This window comes from Symphalangus syndactylus, chromosome 8 (assembly GCF_028878055.3).
Source record: "Symphalangus syndactylus isolate Jambi chromosome 8, NHGRI_mSymSyn1-v2.1_pri, whole genome shotgun sequence".
Taxonomy (NCBI): domain Eukaryota; kingdom Metazoa; phylum Chordata; class Mammalia; order Primates; family Hylobatidae; genus Symphalangus; species Symphalangus syndactylus.
In genome coordinates, this window is record NC_072430.2 from 61,934,040 (window position 1) to 61,952,209 (window position 18,170).

The 18,170-nt window shown below is 47.1% G+C and overlaps 1 protein-coding gene across 1 annotated transcript; it reads right to left on the bottom strand.

Moving 5' to 3' along the window:
- Positions 1 to 12,729: 12,729 nt before the first annotated feature.
- Positions 12,730 to 15,962, bottom strand: FBXO34 (F-box protein 34). Its single transcript, XM_055289292.2, is given in 2 exon segments — positions 12,730 to 15,910; positions 15,912 to 15,962. Coding segments are annotated over 2 exon segments (2,139 nt in total). The 5' UTR covers positions 15,954 to 15,962; the 3' UTR covers positions 12,730 to 13,813.
- Between the last annotated feature and the right edge of the window lie 2,208 nt (positions 15,963 to 18,170).

Sequence of the window (18,170 nt, forward strand, 5' to 3'; positions counted from 1 at the left end):
GCCCCGTCTGGGAAGCGAGGAGCGCCTCTGCCCGGCCACCCACCGTCTGGGAAGTGAGGAGCGCCTCTGCCCGGCCACCCACCGTCTGGGAAGCGAGGAGCGCCTCTGCCCGGCCACCCACCGTCTGGGAAGCGAGGAGCGCCTCTGCCCGGCCACCCACCATCTGGGAAGTGAGGAGCGCCTCTGCCCGGCCACCCACCGTCTGGGAAGTGAGGAGCGCCTCTGCCCGGCCGCCCCGTCTGGGAAGTGAGGAGCGCCTCTGCCCGGCCACCCCGTCTGGGAAGTGAGGAGGGCCTCTGCCCAGCCACCCATCGTCTGGGAAGTGAGGAGTGCCTCTGCCCGGCCTCCCATCGTCTGGGAGGTGAGGAGCGCCTCTGCCCGGCCGCCCCGTCCGGGAAGAAGTGAGGAGCACCTCTGCCCGGCCGCCCCGTCCGGAAGAAGTGAGGAGCGCCTCTGCCCGGCCGCCCCGTCCGGGAAGAAGTGAGGAGCGCCTCTGCCCGGCCGCCCCGTCCGGGAAGAAGTGAGGAGCGCCTCTGCCCGGCCGCCCCATCCGGGAAGAAGTGAGGAGCGCCTCTGCCCGGCCGCCCCGTCCGGGAAGAAGTGAGGAGCGCCTCTGCCCGGCCGCCCCGTCCGGGAAGAAGTGAGGAGCGCCTCTGCCCGGCCGCCCCGTCTGGGAAGTGAGGAGCGCCTCTGCCCGGCCGCCCCGTCCGGGAAGAAATGAGGAGCGCCTCTGCCCGGGCGCCCCATCCGGGAAGAAGTGAGGAGCGCCTCTGCCCGGCCGCCCCATCCGGGAAGAAGTGAGGAGCGCCTCTGCCCGGCCACCCACCGTCTGGGAAGTGAGGAGCGCCTCTGCCCGGCCACCCACCGTCTGGGAAGTGAGGAGCGCCTCTGCCCGGCCGCCCCGTCCGGGAAGAAGTGAGGAGCGCCTCTGCCCGGCCGCCCCGTCGGGAAGAAGTGAGGAGCGCCTCTGCCCGGCCGCCCCGTCCGGGAAGAAGTGAGGAGCGCCTCTGCCCGGCCGCCCCGTCTGGGAGGTGAGGAGCGCCTCTGCCCGGCCACCCATCGTCTGGGAGGTGAGGAGCGCCTCTGCCCGGCCACCCATCGTCTGGGAGGTGAGGAGCGCCTCTGCCCGGCCACCCATCGTCTGGAAAGTGAGGAGCGCCTCTGCCCGGCCACCCATCGTCTGGGAGGTGAGGAGCGCCTCTGCCCGGCCACCCATGGTCTGGAAAGTGAGGAGCGCCTCTACCCGGCTGCCGCATCTGGGAAGTGAGGAGTGCCTCTGCCCGGCCACCCATCGTCTGGGAGGTGAGGAGCGCCTCTGCCCGGCCACCCATCGTCTGGGAAGTGAGGAGCGCCTCTGCCCGGCCACCCATCGTCTGGGAAGTGGGGAGCGCCTCTGCCCGACCACCCATCGTCTGGGAAGTGAGGAGCGCCTCTGCCCGGCCACCTATCGTCTGGGAAGAAGTGAGGAGCGTCTCTGCCTGGCTGCCCCGTCTGGGAAGTGAGGAGCCCCTCTGCCCGGCCGCCCCGTGTCTGGGTAGAAGTGAGGAGCTCCTCTGCCTGGCCGCTCCGTCTGGGAGGTCTACCACGGAGGCCAGAAGCAATGTGGGGGCTGGACGTGGTGGCTCACGCCTGTGGTCCCGGCACTCTGGGGGGCGAGGCGGGTTGATCACTTCGGGCTAGGAGTTCGAGACCAGTCTGGCCAACTTGGCAAAACATGAAGAATACAACAGACAAACCAACCAACCAACTCAATGACAACAAAACAGGTCTACCCTGGAGTCATACTCTAATTTTTTCTATTTTCCTCCCTTTCTGATCCTTTATCCCACTTTCTTTTTCTTCCTCTTCCTTCTCCCTCTTCTTTGTCAAATAGAGGATTGAGTTATTATCACTGATCCATATAAAGTCCCTCTCTCATTTATTTTAACTCCTACCCCCATTTCTATTCCCCGACTTCCCATGTGCAACCTTCCTAATATGTTTGATACGCATCTTTTTGTTTGTATGTATTTTTAGAAAATGTTTATTGTTTTTGTATGCAAAAAAAATTAATAATAAAAAAAAGAAAGATGCAAAAAAAAAAAAAAGAGAAAATTAGCTGGGGGTGGTGGCTCACGTCTGTAATCCCAGCACTTTGGGAGGCCAAGGCAGGCGGATCACGTGAGGTCGGGAGTTCCAGACCAGCCTGACCAACATGGAGAAACCCAGTCTCTACTAAAATACAAAATTAGCCAGGTGTGGTGGCACATGCCTGTTATCCCAGCTACTCGGGAGGCTGAGGCAGGAGAATCGCTTGAACCCAGGAGGCAGAGGTTGCAGTGAGCCGAGATCAAGATCACACCATTGCACTCCAGCCTGGGCAACAAGAGCGAAACTCTGTCTCAAAAAAATAAAAGTGAGAAAATTGGCAGAAGGTCTTTGATGATACTAGTTAAGTGTTGAAAATGGGCTAGAGCCAGTTGAGTAAAAAAAAACTCAGAGGCATTAAGCAGGAGTGTCCAATCTTTTGGCTTCTGTGGGCCTCATTGGAAGAATTGTCTTGGGCCACACATAAAATACATTAACAATAGCTGCTGAGCTATTAAAAAAAAATTGCAAAAAATCTCATGATGTTCTAAGGAAGTTTACACATTTGTGTTGGGCTACATTCAAAGCCATCCTGGGCCGCGTGCAGCTCATGGGCCACCGGTTGAACAAGCTTGCATTAAAGAGTTTTGTGGGCTGGGCGTGGTGGCTCACAGCTGTGATCCCAGCACTTTGGGAAACAAAGGTGGGTGGATCACCTGAAGTCAGGAGTTCGAGACCAGCCTGACCAACATGGTGAAACCACATCTCTACTAAAAATACAGAAATTAGTCGGATGTGGTGGTAGGCACCTGTAATCCCAGCTACTTGGGAAGCTGAGGTGGGAAGATAATGTAAACACGCGAGGCTGAGGTTGCAGTGAGCCAAGATCATGCCACTGCACTCCAGCCCGGACGAAAGAGCCGATTATCTCAAAAAAAGAAAAGGCCAGGTTTGGTGGCTCATGCCTATAATCCCAGCACTTTGGGAGGCCAAGGTGGGTGGATCACCTGAGCTCAGGAGTTCGAGACCAGCCTGGCCAACATGATGAAACCCCATGTCTACTAGAAATAATAATAATAAAAAAAAAAATTAGCCAGGTGTGGTGGTGTGTGCCTGTAATCCCAACTACTCGGGAGTCTGAGGTGGGAGAATCGCTTGAAACCAGAAGGCAGAGGTTGCAGTGAGCCGAGATTGTGCCATTACACTCCAGCCTGGGCAACAAGAGCGAAACTCCATCTCAAAAAAAAAAAAAAAAGAAAAAAAGGGTCCTGTGGCATTGATACCTCCAGATCCATATCAGATTGTTCCTGACCTCACCCTCCCTTTGGGTGTGGCATTTTAGCATTTACTGTATGGCTTCAGAAAACACCTGGATTTTGAGGAAAGAACTTTCCTACCCTTTCCAGCAGCTTATTTCCCTAATTTAAAAAAAAAAAAAAATTGTCAAGACAACATTTCTGGAGTGTAAGTATGTTGCTCTCAATTTGGGAATGAAAGTGCCAAGTGGTTTGATGGTAGATGGAATAGAAACACCTCTCAACCCAAGGCTGATGAAAGAATGATAGGAGCAGAGAGTATCTTCTGTGATCAGCAGTTTCACAGTTGCATTCAAAATAAAGAGGACTAAGTCTAGTATCCACAGGAGGAAATAACTGTTTTCTGGTTCAGGGGCCACTGGTACTGGCTTAAGGGAGTTCTGCTACTCCTTTGAGACATTTTACATTCTTTTTTTCCTTAATACAAGCATACCTTGTTTTATTGCGCTTTGCTTTGTCACACCTCTCAGTGGGTTTTTTACAAATTGAAGGTTTGTGATAACCCTGCGTTGAGCAAGTCATCAGCGCCATTTTTCCAACAGTATGTGCCCACTTCATCATGTCTGACATTTTGATAATTCTCACAATATTTCAAATCTCTTCATTATATCTGTTATGGTGATCAGTGATCTTTGATGTTACTATTGTAATTGTTTTGGAGGCCCACAAACTGTATAAGAGAGCAAACTTAATAAATGTGTGTATTCTGACTACTTCACCGACCTCCTGTTCCCTCATTTCCCTCTCTTCAGGCCTCCTTATTCCCTGAGACACAACAATATTGAAATTGGGCCAATTAATAGCCCTACAGAGGCTTCTAAGTGTTCAAATGAAAGAGTCCCATGTCTCTCACTTTAAATCAGAAGCTAGAAATGATTAAGCTTAGTAAGGAAGGCATGTCAAAAGCCAAGACAGGCCGAAAGCTGGATCTCTTGTGCCAAACAGCCAAGTTGTGAATGCAAAGGAAAAGTTCTTGAAAGTAATTACAAATGCTACTCCAGTGAACACACAAATGATTTAAAAAGCAAAACAGCCTTATTGCTGATACGCAGAAAGCTTTAGTGGGCTAGATAGATGAAACCAGCCACATTACCTTAAGTCAAAGCCTTACCCAGAACAAGGCCCTATCTCTAATTCTCTGACGGTTGAGAGAAGTGAGGAAGCTGCAGAAGGAAAGTAGAAAGCTAGCAGAGGTTAGCTCATGAGGTGTAAGAAGCTGTCTCTGTAACATAAAAGTGTAAGAGAAAGCAGCAAGTTATCCAGAAGATCTAGCTAAGGTAATTGATGAAGATGGTTACACTAAACAACAGATTTCCTATAGAGATGAAACAGCATCCTACTGGAAGAAGATGCCATCTAGGATTTTCACAACTAGAGAGAAGCCAGTGCCTGGCTTCCAAGCTTGGGAAGGACAGGCTGACTCTCATTAGGGGCTAATACAGCTGGTGACTTTCAGTTGAAGCCAGTGTTCATTTACCATTCCAAAACTCCTAGGCCTGTTAAGAATTATGCTAAATTTACTCTTCCTGTGCTCTGTAAATAGAACAAAGCCTGCATAGCAACACATCTGTTTACAGCATGGTTTACAGATTGTTTTAAGCCCACTATTGAGACCTACTGCTCAGAAAACCAGCTTCCTTCCAAATTATGACTACCCATTGACATTGTACCTGGTCATCCAAGAGCTCTGATGGAGATATACAAGGAGATTAATGTTTTCATGCACGATAACACAACGTCCATTCTGCAGCCAATAGCTCAAGGAGTAATTTTGTCCTTTCAAGTCTTATTTAAGAAATACATTTTGTAAGGCCACAGCTGCTATGGATAGTGACTCCTCTGATGGATTTGGGCAAAGTCAACTGAAAACTGGGATGGATTCGCCATTCTAGATGCCATTAAAAACATTTGTGATTCATGGAAAGAGTAAAAATATCAACTTTTTTTTTCTTTTTCTTTTTGAGACAGGATCTCACTCTATCACCCAGGCTGGAGTACAGTGGCATGATCTCAGCTCACCGCAACCTCCACCTCATGGGTTCAAGCAATTCTCCTGCCTCAGCCTCCCGAATAGCTGGGATTACAGGCGTGCACCACCATGCCCAGCTAATTTTTGTATTTTTAGTAGAGACAGAGTTTCACCATGTTGGCCAGGCTGGTCTCAAACTCCTGACCTCAGATGATCCACCCACCTAGGCCTCCCAAAGTGCTGGGATTACAGATGTGAGCCACTGTGCCCGGCCAAAATATCAACATTAACAGGAGTTTGGCTTAGAATCCTTTCTACTTTCACCTTCAAGTCTAGCCTCTCGTTGTTTAAAATAAACATCTTGTGTAAAATAGAAAAAATAAAAATAGAGTGAAAAACACAAAAAAATCCCAGGGTTTATAAGTTGATTCCAATCCTCATGGATGACTTTGAGGGGTTCAAGACCCATGGAAGAAGTAGCTACAAATGTGGTGAAAAATAGCAAGAGAACTAAAAGTGGAGCCTGAAGATGTGACTGAAATGCTCCAATCTCATAATAAAACTTGAATGGATAAGGAGTTGCTTCTTACAGATGAGCAAAAGAAAGTGTTTTGGCTGGGCACGGTGGCTCATGCCTGTAATTCCAGCACTTTGGGAGGCCAAGGCGGGCACATCACCTGAGGTCAGGAGTTCAAGACCAGCCTGGCCAACATGGTGAAACCCTGTCTCTACTAAAAATACAAAAATTAGCCGGGCGTGGTGGTGCACAGCTATAGTCCCAGCTGCTTGGGAGACTGAGGCAAGAGAATCTCTTGAACCCAAGAGGTGGAGGTTGCAGTGAGCTGAGATCGCACCACTGCACTCCAGCCTGGGAGACAGAGCGAGACTCCATCTCAAAAAAAAAAAAAAAAAAAAAAAAAAATTATTTTTTTCCTCACTCTCATCCAGGCTGGAGCACAATAGCATGATCATGGCTCACTGCAGCCTCGACGTCCTGGGCCCAAGTGATCCTCTCACCTCAGCGCCTCAAGTAGCTGGGACTATTGGCATATACTACCCCACCATTTTTTTTTTTTTTGTAGAGACAAGGTCTCCCTATGTTGCCCAGCCTGGTCTTGAACCCCTGGGCTCAAGCAGCCCTCCCACCTTGGCCTCCCAAAGTGCTGAGATTACTGGCAGAAACTGAAATAAAATCTACTCCTGATAAAGATGGTACGAACATCGTTGAAATGGCAGCAAAGAGGTTTGAGATTTTGAAGTAAGTTATAATGGGGGTAAAATGCTATCAAATAGCATCACATGGTACAGAGAAATCTTTCATGAAAGGAAGAGTCAACCAATACAGCAAACTTCACTGTTGTCTTATTTTAAGAAATTGCCATAGCCACCCAACCTTCTGCAGCCACCAACTCTGATCAGTCGTCAGCTATCAATATTGAGGCAAACCATACACCAGCAAAGATTGACTCACAGCTGATTGTTAGCATGTTTTAAGCAATAAAGCATTCCTTAAAGTATGTACATTGTTTTTTAGACATAATGCTATTGCACACTTAGTACAGTATCACATAAACATAACTTGTATATGCACCAGAAAATTAATGACTTGCTTTATTGCAGTGGTCTGGAACTGTTGGACAGAACGAATTTTATCTAGAGCCTGGTGAACAGCTTCCCAGGTGTGCATTTAGGGCCTCCTAGGGATCATCAAGTTTTAGGAAATGGGTTTCCTTCTTCCACAGGCACGGAGAAGGAAGAAAATTTTGCACTGGCCTTGGGGGAGCTGAAGAAGAGCTGGGGGGAGGCTTGTTCTGACATAAAACAGTGACTCTCCCCCTGCTTGAGATGTCCCACAGAAGGCTGTTTCTGGTTCACATGTGCCCCCTAGGTCCACTCCCTCCCTTTCATCCTGCTCACTGCCAGAGAGACTATGCTGGGAGTGCTGCATCGGCAGTCTCCAGGCCCTTAGAGGCTCAAGGTGTTCATTCCCTGGCTCCTTCACTGCCAAGTCTGTGTTCCTTCCTCCCTCCTTCCCATCCCAGCAACCACCCTCCTCCTTCCACCAGACCTGGGAACCATCATCCCAACCACACTCACCCTGTGGTTCTATTACACGTATCAGTAGTTCTCAACCCCACCTGCAACTGGAATCACCCGGGAGCTCCCGCCCCCAATGGTTGATTTAATAGGTCTAGGGTGTGCCCTGAGCATTGAGAATTTTAAAAGCTCCACAGTTGATTATAATGTGCAGCCACTACCCTGCCCACTACGACCCCCAACCAGGCAGCTGGGGCCTCTGCACCAGCTCCTGCACATTAGTAGGGCCCATCCTTTGGCCTTCCTGCCCTGCGCCTCTTCACGGGCAAGGAGTTTGAAGGATCAAGGGGGCAGGCACTGTTCCAGAATCTTTGTTCCCCTTATAAACCAATACCTAGGTTCCCAGAACCTCAGGACCTCCAGCCCTTCCCCAGCTTTGTCCTCCAGACAGATCCCTTCATCCTGAGAAGTGGCCGAAGCGTGGCTCAGTACAGAGGGTGGGAGGATGCTGGAGGGGATGTGCTGCAGGAGGGCTCTCTGTGTTCTTGCCATGGGCCCTGCAAATACTGGGGAGGGCTTATCCCTACATCTACACCCTTATAATAAATCCTTGAATTTACTCAAGTGTGCAGCAGTTTCCTTTCAAGACCCTCATGGAACACAGACTTAGAAATCTGAGGGGCCTAAAGCCAAGACCACTGGCCATGGAAAAGGAAAAGTTCACATGAGAGGTCCCAGCTTAGGCACTGGGGCAGCCAAGTCATCTCTGCTTAGAAGAGAAAATAAGGGCTGGTATAGAAAGGGAATTGCTCAAGACAGGCCACACACCCTGCAGCAGAATCATGCTGGGTTGTCTGTATAGGGGAGGATTGGTGAGGAAGGGCAGAGTGAAGGCCAACACTTCGGTCCCAGAATAGGGAAGGCTGGGTGGGCCAGGCCTGGCTCCAACCCTACCCTTGAACCAGACTGCAAACACTCAAGTTATGCAAATAGATTATCCAGCCTCACAATGGAGAGGGAAGAGATACAATTAAATACAACCTTGCTTTCCATTTTACTCATGTTTGGCAACTAATTGATTTTTTATTTAACTAACTGATTTTTAGTTTCTCAAGAACTTTATCAACATCTTCATATTTTTTGAGACAGGGTCACCCAAGTTGCAGTGCAGTGATGCGATCATGGCTCACTATAGCTGACTTCCTAGGCTCAAGCTGTCCTCCTGCATCAGCCTCCTGAGTAACAGGGGCTACACGTGTGTGCCACCACGCCTTGCTAATTTATTTTTTGTACAACGACAGGGCCTCACTTTCCTACCCAGCCTGGTCTCAAACTCCTGAGCTTAATGATTTTTCCACCTTGGCCTCCTAAAGTGTTCGGATTACAGGCATGAGCCACCATGCCCAGCCCTTCATACTTCTTAATAAACAGATCTGAGACTTCAGTACCAGTATGTAAAGGAAAAGTCCACCTTAATTCAAAAAGAATGAGAGGGGGGTCCCAAAAGGAGTTTGTTCTGAGGCCTGTTCTCTGCTCACTGAAGGACGCTTGGCTGAGGGGGCCTCTGGGAGAAAGGGTAAAAGGTTTTGTTCTGCTTTGCAGATAGAGGAACATCACCTCTTACATGGGCTGCTGCCACATAAGGGACTGCCATCTCTGCTTCCATTTTAGTTCTTCCCAGACACTGGCTCTGCTCCCCTAAAACTGTAAGGTCAAACCAACCACCTGGAATGGTGATGCTACCTTACTGTGCTTTTCCTCACATCAGTTTGGTATAAATGCACTGGATGTTACCCAAGGGTTTATAACCACCAATGTTTGCTGTTCCCATGAGGTTGTGCGAACATCAGCTATGGCCACAAATGACAGGCAGGAAATGACATGTATGTCAGTTAAGACTGCACATCTCCCACACAGGTACCTTGACCAACTCACAAAGATTGCAACACTAGCTTTTTTGAGGAAAAACGGGGATAAAAGCAATCAGATTCCCAGCCTGGGCAACATGGCAAAACTGTCTCCACAAAAAAAATACAAAAATTAGCCAGGCATAGTGACATGCAGCTGTAGTTGCAGCTACTGGGAAGACTGAGGCAGGAGGATCACTTGAGCCCAAGAGGTTGAAGCTGCAATGAGTCGAGATCATGCCACTGCACTCCAGCCTGAGTGAGAGACCCCATCTCAAAAAACCAGAAACAGCCAGGCACGGTGGCTCACGCCTGTAATCCCAGCACTTTGGGAGGCTGAGGTGGGCAGGTCACAAGGTCAGGAGTTCAAGACCAGCCTGGCCAATATGGTGAAACACCATCTCTACTAAAAATACAAAAAAAACAAAACAAACAAAAAAAAAAAACAGCTGGGCCCACGTGGTGGCGCATGCCTGTAGTCCCAGCTACTCAGGAGGCTAAGGCAGAAGAATCGCTTGGACCTGGGAGGCTGAGGTTGCAGTGAGCTGAGATCGCACCACCGCACTCCAGTCTGGGCAACAGAGCAAGACTCCATCCCAAAACAAACAAACCCCAGAAACAATCAGATTCCCCAAGTGCCAGACACTGCACAGTAGAGAATGCCTTTAAACGAGGCATACCCTACATACAGCTGGATAACATCGGCTCTCATTGGTTTAGTCGGTGGTGTACAGAAAAGAAGGGCTCGCAGTGCAGGCTAATTTCATGTTTTTGAATCAAGCTGTAGATAAAGGAGGACAAACAGCCAGTCTGCTGAGTGAAGAAGGAATGGAGCTATGGAAAATACCTGGGAACACTCACATAAAAACAGTGTCCCAAGCTGGTCCAAAAAGGTTGGCACGAAGGTACTGACAAGTCCAAGTTAGAAGCAGTGATTGGACAAAGCCCAGGAAGGCAACCTCTAGGTCATAACATAACCACCGGCTCAGAGCCTGCTGCTAGGGGAGCTACTGGTGCTAACAGAGCCGAGGTTATACCAGATGCACAATGAGAGGTACCAAGCAAACCCCACATAGCTGCAGTGGGAGTTTCCACCAAGGATGCTCCCATGAGACCAGCTATGGCCAGAGGTCAAGGTCCTTCAAGACCCCTTTACCTCCCTGTCAGGTTTCTCATACTAAACAGAAAATTATGGTATGGCCCAGAGCAGTCAGGTCCTGGAAGCACCCCTCACATTGAAATGGTCACTCGAGAGGAATGCACACATTTTAGAGGGTGTTGTGTGAGGCACTGTGGGCGACGCCCTCTGAGTTGAGTGCAGTGGGTGGACAAGCTCCACAGTGGTCCCTCGGTATCTGCAGATGCTCAAGTCTCTGATAGAAAATGACTTAGTATTTGCATATAACCAATGCATAGCCTCCCATCTACTTTAAATCACCTCTAGATTGCTTATAATACCGAATGTAAACAGTTGTTATGCTTGTATTGTTTAGGGAATAATGACAAGAAAAAAAGTGTATATGTTCAGTACAGACACAATGTCTTTTTCTGAGTATTTTAAATCTGAGGCTGGTTGAATCTGCGATGCAGAACCTACAGATGGGGAGGGCCAATGATACGGTGACAGACAGAGGGGCATGTGGTGGCAGATGTGCAGAGGGCGCTGAAAGGCACCCAGCCAAGCAGGGGCATAGGGTTGGGTTCCAAAAGAGGTATCTCCTAAGCACAGAGCCACCAACGTGCTTAGGGTTTGAACAGTCCTCTCATATGGCTGTTTTAACCTGGAGCCATTTGAGAGAACCTAAAAAAGCAAGTGTTACTCTTACCTGAGCCCTTCCTTAGCTTTCAATTCACTCCTTCCTTGGGTCTGGACCAACCACTGGGCAGGGGAGAGGTGAACCACTCCAGGGATAAGAGCAGCAGCTCCCCGACTCCTCCTCTAGTTTCCCTGGTTCTGGTTTTTGCTTCAGATCATCAAGGGAGGGCTTGAAGTAGGAGATAGGAGAGAAAAAAACTAAGCCAGGTGCACTGAGTCCCTGAAGAAAAGCTGAGGGGGGAGGTTTTCCCTTTTTTGGTGGGGGCAGGGATGCAGTGGGGAGAGGCTAGGGTGCTGGTGCCCACACTGACACACTGTCATTTCCTTTCTTGAATTCTGTGGTCCTACAGCAATGCAGGAAAGCAGGTAGTGCGGCACACTGCTGGAGACATTTTAAAAGCAGGCTGTTTTCACCAGCTTGACACTAGGGGGCCCTGAAGAACAGCATCTTTCACCTAAGGGGAAAGCTACACTTGCCTAGAAATGAAGCCCTGGGAGGGGTGTCCTCTGATGCCATCTGCTAATCCTCCACCTTTCTTGCAGACAGCCCCGGGAACCAGGTCCTGCCACATAGTTCAAAACAGATAATCGGCGATTTCTGAGGGACCCAAGTACTGCATGCCAATTGGGGCTGGGACATACTTACTGTGGCCTCTGCTCTTGGTCACTTTAACCCCTCATGCAGTTACAGCTTTGTGTCCCACATGAAAACCAGATCAAGAGTGGCTGATTTGTGAAAACCAACCAAGAGAGTTGTTTATCCAGTGTCCACGCTGGGCCAATGTAGAGCCATAGTCAATGTCAGCCATAGCTGACATTTACAGGCAAGCTGCACTCTAGGTCCTTTATGTTGATCTCCTTTAATCCTAAATTATGAATCATAACAAACCAATTAAGAAGGCACTACTTTTAGTAGTTTAGAGCAAATACAAGGGGAGTAGGACAAACACTGGAAACCTCAGCCAAGGGGACAGCTAGGATTTAGAAGCATTTTCCAACATGCCTCACCTGGGTGAGTCACGAGGAAAAACACTCTTGAAGGAAAAGCTATTCTCAGCCTCCTCTTGATCCTGTGTCACAGACAAATCTGATGAGCCTGGAGGCTGCAGCCTACCATGTCACCAAGCACATCAGCCCAGCACAGCGCCTCCCCTAGAGCACGTACCATCCTTCTCCACAGCCTGCAGCCGACATTGGTCGCAAGGCTTTTTGGTGGGTACTCGATTTCACGCCAGCCTAGTTTTCAGATCTTCCACGCACAGCAGCTTTCTGGGGTCCAACACCTCCCAACCCCACCAAGCGCTATGCAGCTACAGGCCTGAATAGATCCTTAGGGACTCCCAAATGATGACGCCTAGATAAGCTGTAACAATCTCCTAGATAATACATCACCCGAACAGGAAATACAGTGGTTGTGAAAAGACAACAAACGGAAGAACTGACAGGTTGCAAAAGTTTAAACTTCAATGTTAAGTGAAGATGGCCTCTTCCGTGGCAGAAAAAAAACACTATCTCCAACAATTCAAAACAATTTAAAAAAATTCTTATGATTCAATTCACAAGAACCTTCTTCAACATTGTATAAAAACAGGAGAAAAAATCTTTGCAAAACTTGGGTTCCATTTAAGATGCATGTTTTTATTTAAGTTTTTAAAAATTTTGTAACCAGACAGGATAAAGTAGACAAGAATGTTATTATCTAACTATATAATATTCTCTCAATCTTGTGGATCACTAAAATATAACAAAAGATGTTTTCTATGCTAATTTTCAGGTTGTCCAGTTAAACCATTATTTGGTATCCTTTGAGCAGGTTAGCCTTTCAACTATTTAGAGTTTCTTCTCAGAAACATTCATATATTATACAGGAAACATTCATAGTTTATTTGGGAAACATTCATATTTTATACAAGATGTACAAATTTAAGACTAGACAATTTAAAAAAACCCACAAAATTATAGCCGCAACACTATCCTAGCTGCATTGTGGTGATTATGTTGTTCTGTTAGCTGTCCATTATATACAACTGGATTTTAATCGCGCTATTTACAGAGGGGCCAAAGCACTCATCTAAAGGTAAAGGCGCTCAGGTTTAATGTGCACTTTCGTAGCCCTATGAAAACACAACCATTATATACACTGTAAACACCACAGGGCATGAAATCCATCTCCAGCCACAAACATCAATCTCACAAGATCAAGCATATGAGGTCTAAGGTGGGGTGCCTGACTTTTCTTTTTAAGAATACTTTTCATCTAAAAGTCCTGCTATTTTTTTCACAGGACACTATTCACTTATTTCAAATATGGTGCCAGTGCTCAAAACATTTCTGGAACCCATTTTTGAGGACTACCTGCAGCATCTGCAATGAACTCTTCTGAATGTCCTGGATGGTGGTGAGTCTTCATCCTTTGAGGATGGGTTTGATTTAGGAAAACAGGCAGAGTTATTCACAGCCAACTGAATCCAACTGTGGGATACCACCTGGGTTCAAATGTGAGATGCCACTATAAACAACAAGACCAATTTTTTTGTACGGCTCATAAATTTAGAGTTTAGAAAATGCCTGAGCAGTGTGGTCCTGATAATGTACAGATTCTTCTAGAGTGATGACTCAGGGGGCTACGCTCATTTGAACGGTGTATCTAGGTGTTTTGCAGTTTTAAAAACCGGTCCTTTTGTTGCCTCTCACATGGACTTTAGTATTCCTCTTCAGCTTCAGTCCCTTTTGCTTTCTTATGGATTGCCCGATTAAAGCTGTGGCAGGCAGGAACCCAGTGATTGTCATGAAGCCCCAGCTTACAGCCAGGGAATCCTTTCTGAGACCGGTGGCAGCACATCCAATACCCTGGCCCATAGGGCAATGCCTGGCAATAGGGCTTGGGGTGCCATCGGCACAGGGACACATCCCCTTTCACATACTTTTTCTTGCACTGTTTGCAAGGATCCTCTCTATAGCGTGGATCTCGAACCCAGCGAGAATCTGCTGGCCTGATATTGTAGTACTCAATGATAAACTTGAAATAGCAGCAGGTACATTTAAGGGCCACTAAACTCTTGGTGGGAAGTAACCTGAAGATTTTTACCATAATGTGGTGGGGCAGAAAAGCCATGTACTGCTGAGGCTCCAAAAGCTGCTGGATTTTAAACCTGGTCTCCAAGAAGTCATGCGACACCTGCTTCTTCCAACTGGATGCCTCAAGCACTGGTAATGTACTTTCCACAGAAGAGGCTGGCAGTACAAATGGCTCAGCGGACCCACTTTTTTCCTCAGACGCATTGTCACCCCCAGCAGCATCTTCAAGCTGGCTGGCCTCTGAAGACTCTTTTGTTGTGCTTTCATTCAACTGGGAACAGTCTGACAAGTGCTGACCAGGTGGCAAAAAAAACAACATCCCTGGAAGTGGGTCTTCACAGGAGTTTAAACTGGAAAGCTGGTCTTTCTCTACCTTGGACACAGTGATACTAATGCACAAAGATTCTTTTCTTCTTTGATCAGGATTTTGGCTAGTAAGCGACACAAGCTCTCTGCTCATACAATCAACAGCATCTGTGGGCAATTCAGAGGCTTGGGAATAGGTATGAGAGGAAAAAGGTAACCCAACGAGTTCATCTGTCATTTCCACATCATATCCGTTGCTGTTTTTCACGGCAGTTTGCGAACCCGGCTCTAACTCTGCACTGTCTATGTGGAAACTCACTCCTGCTGGCAATGGGGGGCAGTCCTGAGAAGCACCGTCCCAGGCCTGGTCCTCCTTAGGAGAACAAGGATCAGCTCTTGAAGGGCCACAATCCACAGATACAGACCCCACAGGATTCACCTGAGTGTCGGGTGCCTCCAAGACGCCTTTCTTGGTTTTGCCTTCATCAGCCTGAGTGCTATTTGCAAGCAATACTCTGCCCACATTTCGACGGAAGCTGTTATTCCTTGAGAGGCTCCCAGGCTCACGCTGGCCCTGCCGCTTCAGGCACTCAGACTCCAACTTGGCTACCATGTCGAGCACACGGACTGGTTCGCTCTGTGGTTCACCAACCTCAAGATTTCCCCTTTCTGTGGGTTCTTCACAAGCTCCTGGGGCAGAATAGGACTCAGACGCTGCAGGCACACCTCTGGATTGGCCGGAAAACCTCACAATTGCAGGTGAGTTTGTGCAGTTTTTTGAACAGCTAGCTAGCAGAGCACTGGCTCTTTGCTCCAAGAAGGCAACCATCTGTATAACTGACAGAGGCCTCCCAGCATAGACTCCATCCCCACTGTCACTCACATAGTGCACAGAACAGTGCTCAATGCCACATGCAAAAGGCTCAGGTTGGTAGCACCTGCTGTTAACTTCCCTCATCCTTTCTACCTGTACCTTGGCTTTTTTAAGATCCCCTGATTTTTTCCTTCTCTTAGTAGCTCTCCCATCAATATCCCAGGAACTTTTTATTTTCATAGATCCTATCCTGTTACTACACTGGTGGGATGCAAAGAATGCAATTTTTTCCTTGGTATTTCCAGGTTTCACAACAGCCCAGATATCAAGTGGTCCTTCTTCTTCGCCCTGGTGGATTGTTGCAGATGGTGCATTCTTTTTGGTTTTAACATTCAGGCTGCTCTCTACAGGACTCTTCCCACTCATACTGCACAGAACATTTGGAGAAAGGATCCCAAATGGCTTTCGAGATGATGCTTTACCGAGAAAGGCTGAAGGAGAGACACTTGGTGTTATGTGGCTAGCTTTACATGTTTCAGCATTTACAGCCTTTTGGTGGTTCATAGGAGTTCTCTGCGTTTCCCTGCTGACTTCTGGGGGGGTGCTCTTTCTTCTGGAGCTTCCAATATGGCTTTAGGTGCATAACAAAGCCCCTATAGGAAAGAAATACACATTTGATTCAGAAACCAATTTTGTTTTTAGAAAAAATGTTTTTAAATTTAAGCTCAGCTGGTTCTAGCAACTATGAAAAACATGTTCTACCAGTTCACTAAATCTTTACCAACTCTCTCATGATAGTTTTTACTGCACATATCAAGAATAACAAAAAGCTACCAGTTTATATGGTGTGTAGTACATTTTTTTTTTTTTTTTACAGAAAATAAATTGGTTTTGACTGAAGAACTTTAGAAACTGACATCAGTTAACATTTGGTAAACTTTAACCTTTTAAATTAAAAAAAATCTGAACTTCCTGAAAACAACTAAGTATTAGGCATAGTATAGAAGAAAGGAAAGTATAAAAAGAACTCCTCCATGATCCCTATTAGATTTTTAAACACTCTTTCTAGATCATCACAATTAGCATTTTATTAGTTGCAAACAGCCCGTCAAAATTATTGCTTCCTGGCCGGGCATGGTGGCTCACGTCTGTAATCCCAGCACTTTGGTAGGACAAGGCAGGCATATCACCTGGAGACAGGAGTTGAAGACCAGCCTGGCCAACATGGTAAAACCCTGTCTTTACTAAAAGTACAAAAATCAGCCGGGTGTAATGGGGCATGCCTGTAATCCCAGCTACTCCAGAGGCTGAGACACAAAAATTGCTTTAACCTGGGGGTGGAGGCTGCAGCCAAGATCGCACGCACCACTGCCCTCCAACCTGGAAAACAGAGCGAGACTTTGTCTCAAAAAAAAAAAAAAAGAAAATTATTGCTTCCTAAACTATTCCCATACCACTGAATACTGAATATTTAGATGTTTACAATTTTTCACTTGTTTCCTTGTGTACTTTGCCCATCTATTAGTCTTGATTTTCTAAATAATCTATGTGTAGAAACATTTAACTGTCAAATTTCCTGTAACCATCTTAAATATAGACCCTGCAGTCCTTATTAATTCTAAGACCATTTTAAACTAGTTCAGAAAGATGGTGCCTTGTTTTGGTCCTTGGCCAGGGGTAGAGATGGGAGCTATTTCAGAAATGAGACAAAAAGATGATTACGTGCAGAGATTAGTGTTCCAGTCCCTGCCATATCACTGATTATCTAGACAGGGTGATTTTACCTTGGGCAAGTCACTTCCTCTCTCGGTCTCAGTTGAAACATTAACTGAGGGGCTGAAATACTAGATAACCTAATGAACTTGTCAATGTACAATTTACATAAAACAGCCCACTGCTACACAAAACACCCTGGATTGAGGAAAGAATGTTTTCTAGGGATGCCTGGACTCCTGCAAAATAAATCTAGAAACTAAAGATCTGCAGTCCCAGTTTGGTGGGAGTGAGGCAACAGCACCTACAGGTCTAAGCACGTGAAGTTTCACCTACTCTTGCTCACTGGGACAGCAGCTGAACACATACATCTCAGACAGCTCAGTACATTCATCCTCCTTTGCTCCACATTTACTGGGTACCTGCCATATGGCAGCCTCTGTGGTAACTGATTTGAGGTTATCAGTTTTAATCACCAAGAATGAAAGTGATTGTCTGGAACAAGTTTACCTTTCACCTTCAACTTTTAAATCCTACATTCTAGTCTCAGATAAAAGAATTATGGATATTGATATCTTCTAGCCAGATAAAGAGAAATTTTGCATTTAAAGCATACAAAGTGTTTTTTAAAAGATACCCCTGAAATAGGAGCCAGGCATGGTGGCTCACACCTATAATCCTAGTGCTTTGGGAGGCATAGGTGGGAGGACCCTTTGAGGCCAGGAGTTTGGGACCAAGTTTATTCCTGGTGATTAAAACTGGTATCTGAAAACAGTTACCATAGAGGCTGCCATATGGCAGGCACTCAGTAAATGTGGAGCAAATGAGGATGAATACACTGAAGCATACATCCAAGATGTATGCTTCAACTAGGAAAGCCTGGGCAACACGGCAAGACCTCATCTCTAAAAAAAATTTTTTTTTAATTAGCCAGGTGTGATGGCATGTGCCTGTAGTCTCAGCTACTGGGATGGCTGAGGCAGAAGGATCGCTTGAGCCCCGGAGTTTAAGGTTACAGCAAGCTATGATCACAGCACTATACTCTAGCCTGGGCAATACAGCAAGACCCTGTCTCCAAAAACAACAACGACAAAAAAAACCCAACCAACCAAACAAAACCTTAGAGACAGATCTTATCAGGGTCTTT